Genomic DNA, 7,022 nt, shown 5'->3' on the forward strand with positions numbered 1-7,022 from the left:
TATTGGCACGTCAACAATGTTCTAATTAAAATCAATATTACAACACAGTGATCATTTAAAATGAATTTTAGACCAAATAAAAACCAGTTAGGGGTACACGTCACGTGTAGTGTATCAAATTGGCGCTTAAGATCAGCTGAGTTCTTTAGCCCAAACAGTAACGTAAAATTCGTTTTCGGGTTTGTTTTTTAGGTAGCATTTAACAAAACAATTGCGGCATATTTCCCATATTTAACTCTTGATTTAGCGTAAAGTCTTTCTACTGATGTGCGAAAAATGACAGCCTCTCGAATACTTTTAATCGCTGATTTTTTTCAACAGCAAATGCAGTTCTGGGTCGTCGTTAAGTCCTCGTCTAAATCCAACCGTCCATTTCTTTTCAGTTGAAAATGAAGGAGTAGATTCCTGCTCAACCTTCCTCCACTTTGGATGGATATTCGTTGGCGATAAACTATCAAAACTGAGTATTCATTAGGGCTTGATCATCCTGTTTATATACATATTTCAAAGAATTACATACAACCGCATAAAGACAAATTTGCTCAGCTGATATCTATTTCTGGATTTCTTATTGAACAATAGATTCCGTGAGAAAAGTTATAGGCCTTCAATCAGTGAGTAAGTGAAATTTGAGTTATAGAGAAATTAAATACTTTATTTTGTAATAATATTTTGTGAAATAGTTTCCAGATGGGCTAATTTACAAAGCAAGTTAAATGTTTATCAAACGGACCTTGGAATGTATGTCGTACAAATTTTATCCCCACTACACATTGTGCCCATTATTATATTGTACTACAAGAGATTTTGTGCGTTTATCAGTTCAGCAACTGATGGAAGACGAAGCCGTTGCCAATTTAAGGGAATATATTAGAATTCCTAGCGTCCATCCTAATGTTGATTACAGTAAGTCAAATAAAATCAATAGAAATATTATTATTTACTTACAATAAATGAATAAAACAGTTTACATAAAAGTTATCTGACAATTTTGAATTATTTATTGATAAGTAAAGTGTATCCAATAGTAGACATTCTGAAGAACAACACAGGGACGTTTTCTCGCATGGCTATGAAGTGATTAGTCCTCGCGAGAGGAAATATAGAGATCTTACTTCCAAATTTTCACCGGAAATACAATGTTTAACTCCTCTGGTTGTGTGAAAAAAGGTGACTAAAGTAATTGAATGATCAATTGGTCTGAGCTGATCGAAAACAATTTAACCACTTGCCACTGCAAGTTGGAGTATGCTTGTATTGCTCATTAAATATAGAAAAAAAAAACCATACGTCTTTTAATCAAGATCTTAGCAATGGGAAAATTACAAAAACCTAAAGCAGAATACGCGTATTCTGATCCTGGAATCGAATGCTGCTGCCGACGTGTTCATTCTAGGAGCTTCTCACGGCTCACTGACCAGTGATGAGAGAGAACGAGAGTACACTTTTTGAGGAATGATAGGGCACTGAAAAAGATCCTCGCGCTAATGATCTTAGTTGTTGTCGCGTCTTAATAAATACATGTGTATACCGCAAATACTTACTGACACAATAATGAATGACTTGCTTTCTAATATTTCTGTTACTTTTTTTTTTTTTTTCTATATTTAAGGCGCGTCAACATCTAAGGTTATTGGCGCCCGGAGCTTTTTTCAGTGCACTGCTGGCCTCCGGACAGTGTCCTCTCGTTACAGACAACACTGTCCATCACCGGACAGTTAGCTGTAAGAATCTCCTAGGAAGAGAAAATCTAAGGGTCAGCAGCTGGATTCGAACCCGGAACCTCCGCGTTGGAGTCCAGTACGCTAACCGCATAGCTAATCCGTTCCCTATTTCTGTTACTTAAAGCAGTTAAATTATGAAGCATATATTTTGTTATTTTAAGCTGAATGCGTCACGTTTATAAAACGATTGGCCAAAAATTATGGACTGCCGTGTAATGTATTCGGCAAAGCAGATAAACCGGTGGTGATCCTGACATGGCGAGGGACTGACAAGCATGCAGGCTCTATTCTCCTCAATTCTCATATGGATGTGGTTCCAGTCTATAAGGTTAGTTTTGAATTTGAAATCCGATTTATACCAACTTTATTTATAATTTTTATAGGAACAAAATGGAAGACCAAAATATACGTAACAGACGTTACAAAATAATATATTCAGGTGATAACCATGTTCAAAGTTCTGGTTAAAAGCATACATCTTTATTTATTTATTTTGTGCATATAAAGTTACAACAAAAGAAAATTTACAACAAAAATAATACAAAAAAGAAAAAAAGAAAAAAAGGAAAACAAATCATACTTCTATTCACATCTATGATGGGTTTGCAGGTTTGTGCTTGTTCCGTTGCTTCAGCAATTCTTCTCAAAGTTCTGCTTCTAAACTAGATTCTTGCAATTTGCTAATTAATTCCTTGTCTATAATTTTCGTCCTTTTATTTTGAATTTTTAAATGAAGTCCAATGGCTTCTAAAATATAAGTGGATTCACCAGCACTTCACTTACTTCTCTCCTCTTTGTATTAGTGACAAACCGTACAAATGTGTTCTACTCTTTCAATCATCTTGCCGTGCGTGCAATAAGATTTATTCCGTAAAATTTATTTGTGTAGGCATTCCTTTAACATAACGTAATTTGCTAATAATACGGACTTATATAGGGAAGGGATTAGCTATGAGGTTAGCATACTGGACTCCCACGCGGAGGTCCCGGGTTCGAATCCAGCAGCTGACCCTTAGATTTTCTCTTCCTAGGAGCTTCTTACAGCTCACTGTCCGGTGATGGACAGTGTTGTCTGTAACGAGAGAACACTGTCCGGAGGCCGGCAGTGCACTGGAAAAAGCTCCGTGCGCTAATAACCTCAGCTGTTGAAGCGCCAAAAAAAAAAAAAAAAAAAAAAAAAAAAAAAAAAAAAAAAAAAAATACGGACTTATAATACAAGTTTTATTTGCTGCAATGTTTTCTAACTGAGCTTAATTGTCACTTCAGGAGAAGTGGTCCTACGATCCGTTTGCAGCGGTGAAAGACGACCAAGGATACATATATGGAAGAGGAACTCAGGACACTAAATCTACGGGAATCCAGCAAATCTCAGCCGTGGGGAGGCTCAAGGAAAAAGGAATATCCCTGAAGAGGACAGTACATGTATCGTTTGTGCCAGGTGAATGATAACTGCATGTGATTGGATTTATAATGGCCTTTAAAATAAGTTAAAACTCATCCAATTCCGCCCGAAATTGAAAAAAATATTATTTAGAAGTATCCACTGTTCTGAGGAGTCCCTTTATGAGAATTGTAACTGTACAAAAACGTTTGCATGCTAACCGTGACTAAAGCCTAAAGTCATAAATACTGACTGGATTCATCAAATTTTAGAGGAAGATTCTGTAAAGATAACTTTACGAATCGGTAAGATCTAGTAAATATGTTGTCTTTTAAGAAGTGTAAAATCAACTTTGTAGTCGTTACATCTCTATATTTACATTTCTCCTTCGGCAATGTGTTTTACTAACTTTATTTTATTTTATTTATTTTTTTAAATCAAGATGAAGAAATAGGAGGAGTCGCCGGAATGGGCACCTTTGTCAAGACTGAAGACTTCAAGAAATTAAATATTGCTTTTGCCATCGACGAAGGTTCCCCAACTGAAGAAGATGAAATGGCAATTTTTAATGAAGAGAGAAGTGCAATGAGTATGTTAATCTTGTTGGTTCATGTGAAGTTTAGTTGAGGATGAGCTTTAGGGTTATATTATTGGGCTCAGAGAAATTTTAAGCTCGTATTTAGTCTTCTGACATCCTGTATGTGCGGCCTGTACCATGTCTATATCTGGCCCTTTTTTCAAGGAGCCAAGGTCATTCCGATCGTCGCCTTTGGCTGTCCGCTCTTCATAATTTCGTCTGGACGGAAGTAGCCTTGTTTGCGGCAAATTCTCCCATTTCTTTGCTTTTGATATAACATAATTGCGCTAACCCAAGTGATTTTTGGGTCTCCATTTTTTCCATTCAATTTGAGGAAACGGGCCGATGTCATCCATCCAACAGAGTTTTGATATGTCTTTTCAACTTAGCGCACATTTATTCATTAGTGGCGAATCATCATTACCAATCCACTACTGCGCCCTTAGCAGTGTTAGCTTATGAATGTCCCTGAAAGAGAAGATTATCCTCACCGCTAACATTAGCTGAAGATACAACAGTTAATCAACCGGAAGTAGATTCGCCTCCCTAAACTGTGGTTTTGATCATCACTGGCTAAACTTGGTGTAAAAACGTCTCTTTGAAAGATATCGCGCATCATCAGATGTTCCCGCAGCCGTTTAATTTTTATCTCACATTTTCAAGATCAAAACATCAATCTACTGGCTTTGGCTATCAATATAGACATATATTTCATATTAGACTTTTCCAAAAAAATGATACACAAAACAGAAACAATATTTTAGAAGTCAGAATCCACTGTTGTGGTCCTACTGGTCACGGTTCTCTACTTCTTGAAAATACCGCTGGAGAAAAGATGCGTACGGTACTGAATGCTTTCCTGGACTACAGGGAGTCCCAGGTGTTGAAGATGAAGAATTCCAAGTCTGTAGAGCTGGCTAAAATAGCGGAAGTTACTTCGATAAACCTCACCGAACTAAAGGTAATTTTAAAGGCAGTTTAGGCCAGCTTTTACTTCTTTCGGGGAACCTCCTGGCAATACAAAATTTAAAGTCATGAGAAACTTTCGCCAGTAAATTGTGGAGAGTGATGTGAGTCGTGTGAGTGATTTCAATCTGATTATTTATTTCCGTTATTGTTCTCCTCCAGGGCGGAGTACAGAACAATGTAGTGCCGCCAGAGATTGTTCTCGGATTCGACGTTCGCCTGTCAGTTCATGAAGATCACGAGCAATTCTTCAATTGGGTTGAGGTGATACAAATACCTAAAGTATCTAGTGTGAAGTAGTGGTTTCATTATGAGCAACCATTCATTCAATCATTCATTCATTCATCCAGACTGTCTGCAAGTCGGCCGGAAATGACGTTCGCGTCGAGTATTCGCAGAAAGAGCCCAAAACACCGAAAACTGCCGCTGATTCTACTAATCCATTTTGGACGGCCTGTATGCGAGTGTTCGACAAGATGTGAGTATCAGATATTAATTAACAGAACTTGAAGAAGAGTGTTTTGGGATTACTATTTACTCTAATACATTAAATAGAGAATACAATATACGGTGTAATACATAATGAAGTAAAATACATCGTATTACTATTTGCAAAAATGGCAGACTTATATTTTTGTCATTTCTACCAACCTTCTCAGTATATCACACTTTATGTGAAATAGATCAAGATTTAAGAAAATGCCAATCAGAGTTCGCTAATTTAATAAAGTTAATTTTTATTATATTTACTATCAGAAAAGTCAATGGAAATACTTCTCATCTCATCTTTAAAATATCTGATTTGAATCAGGAAGTTACAGAGCAATACGCCGTCCAATAAGAAGGATATTTCCACCTCAAATAGAAGTGTGCACAAGTACTTAGGGAGTGCCTTAAGTTCAAACTTTGGATATTATCATCATTTCCTCTAGTAATGTTGAAATCTGTGATTAAAAAGTTTTCCTTTACTCCCTAATATCATCAAGATATTAGACTTGAAGTTTTCAAAATTACACCTGTAAGGTATTGTAGTGTTGTAAAAATCAATTGTGAGTGCAAATCTATAGTAACTATCGAATCGTAGACACATCAGGTTTAGTTTACAACTACCCAGGTGTGTAACATGAAATGCCCAGGGTACCAAAATTACCTGTGATCTAATAGTCTTCAAAGGTCCACTTTTATTTTTACAATCGGGTTCCAATTGAACTTGATACAATCTGCGTGTGAGTTAATTTGTTTAGGGAAACCTTGGATTTTTGGGGCAGCTGTGATGTCACATGAATATTGAAGCAAACTGGTTTATTAGTAAACATACCAAGTTTAAACAAAACTTAATTACGTAAAATCAGTAGGAGAAAGTCTTATCACTATAAAAACAGACTTAACTTTGGCTTGTTTCCCACAGGAACATCCCGGTTCATGTGATTCCGTTTTATGGATGCACGGACGCAAGATATCTCAGAAGGGTGAGATTGTTTTTTTTTTTCCTTATTCTAATCGTACTTACAGTGCCAATTGAATTTATTTAATGCACGCACATTTCAAATAATACTTCAAATTTCTTTTACAGATTGGAGTGCCAAGTTTTGGATTAACTCCCATGCGGAACACACCAAATTTGCTCCATAATCACAACGAAAAGGTTCACGAATCCATTTTCCTTGAGGGTTTAAACGTTTACGCCAATTTAATTGAAGCGTTGGCAAATGTTTAGCAAAGAATAAAGTATAATTTCTATTGACATTTCTCTTTATTTTAAACCAAAGATTCCTCATACTTAAAGATTAGTTATAAGGCATCAAAGCTAAGAGAACATTCAAAAGTATATTAAACAGAACTGAATGTAGTTATTACCACCAAAAAAAAAAAAGGCAAAAGCGTCCTAAATACGAAGTAAAACTTCAAAAACAAGAGAAAGAATGGGAAATATTAGTAGAATGACGACTAGGGATTTTGATGGCTAGGATTAAGTCGAGTCCCCAGGAACGTTCCAATCTAACCTTCAAGTTTAATCTTTTTGCAATTTATAGGTTTTATCCAGGGCCGGATTTCCCTATAGGCTAACTAGGCTTCAGCCTAGGGCCTCAAGATCAAGAGGGGCCTACATTCAAATTGTTAGCAAAATTAAAATTACACCATTTTAAAAACAACATATTATACAGGGCGATCCATTTAAAACGCACCAATCGCTAATAACATTTTAGGAAAGCGGAATTCCGAAAAGACCCACGAAGTAAACTATATGTTTTTTTCGGTCTACTTTTCAAATTTTCCACCCCCGATGCTGTATCTTAATTTTTAGCGGAGTTACGGCTAAAAACCTGTTTGAGGTTTCATAAGGACCACTGGTTTTGACAATGATTATGAAAAC

At 36.3% G+C, this 7,022-nt stretch overlaps 1 protein-coding gene across 3 annotated transcripts; it reads left to right on the plus strand.

Annotated features, from left to right (window-relative positions):
• Nucleotides 1–203: 203 nt before the first annotated feature.
• Nucleotides 204–6,392, plus strand: LOC141448694 (aminoacylase-1A-like). Of its 3 annotated transcripts, XM_074117223.1 has the most exons (10): nucleotides 226–618; nucleotides 684–906; nucleotides 1,886–2,052; nucleotides 2,991–3,162; nucleotides 3,548–3,694; nucleotides 4,447–4,643; nucleotides 4,811–4,912; nucleotides 4,999–5,126; nucleotides 6,057–6,117; nucleotides 6,222–6,392. In XM_074117223.1, exons 2-10 carry the CDS (start codon nucleotides 717–719, stop codon nucleotides 6,363–6,365), a joined length of 1,308 nt encoding a protein of 435 aa, XP_073973324.1. In that variant the 5' UTR covers nucleotides 226–618; nucleotides 684–716; the 3' UTR covers nucleotides 6,366–6,392. The 3 variants fall into 3 exon arrangements, with proteins under 3 accessions (XP_073973327.1, XP_073973324.1, XP_073973326.1); XM_074117226.1 differs by lacking the exon at nucleotides 3,548–3,694 and having other exon boundaries at nucleotides 204–618; XM_074117225.1 differs by lacking the exon at nucleotides 226–618 and having other exon boundaries at nucleotides 718–906.
• The last annotated feature ends 630 nt before the right edge of the window (nucleotides 6,393–7,022 follow it).

This window comes from Rhodnius prolixus, unplaced genomic scaffold (genome assembly GCF_049639745.1).
Source record: "Rhodnius prolixus isolate KJV_2025 unplaced genomic scaffold, Rpr scaffold_2, whole genome shotgun sequence".
NCBI classification, from domain to species: Eukaryota; Metazoa; Arthropoda; class Insecta; order Hemiptera; family Reduviidae; genus Rhodnius; species Rhodnius prolixus.

What these genes read in the sequence shown, in the direction of transcription:
- LOC141448694 (XM_074117223.1), top strand. Translation starts at nt 717, where the DNA reads ATGTTTATCAAACGGACCTTGGAATGTATGTCGTACAAATTTTATCCC. An exon ending in ATGTGGTTCCAGTCTATAAG is followed by an intron (nt 2,053 to 2,990) that starts GTTAGTTTTGAA and finishes TTGTCACTTCAG; the next exon opens with GAGAAGTGGTCCTACGATCC. An exon ending in TAAACCTCACCGAACTAAAG is followed by an intron (nt 4,644 to 4,810) that starts GTAATTTTAAAG and finishes GTTCTCCTCCAG; the next exon opens with GGCGGAGTACAGAACAATGT.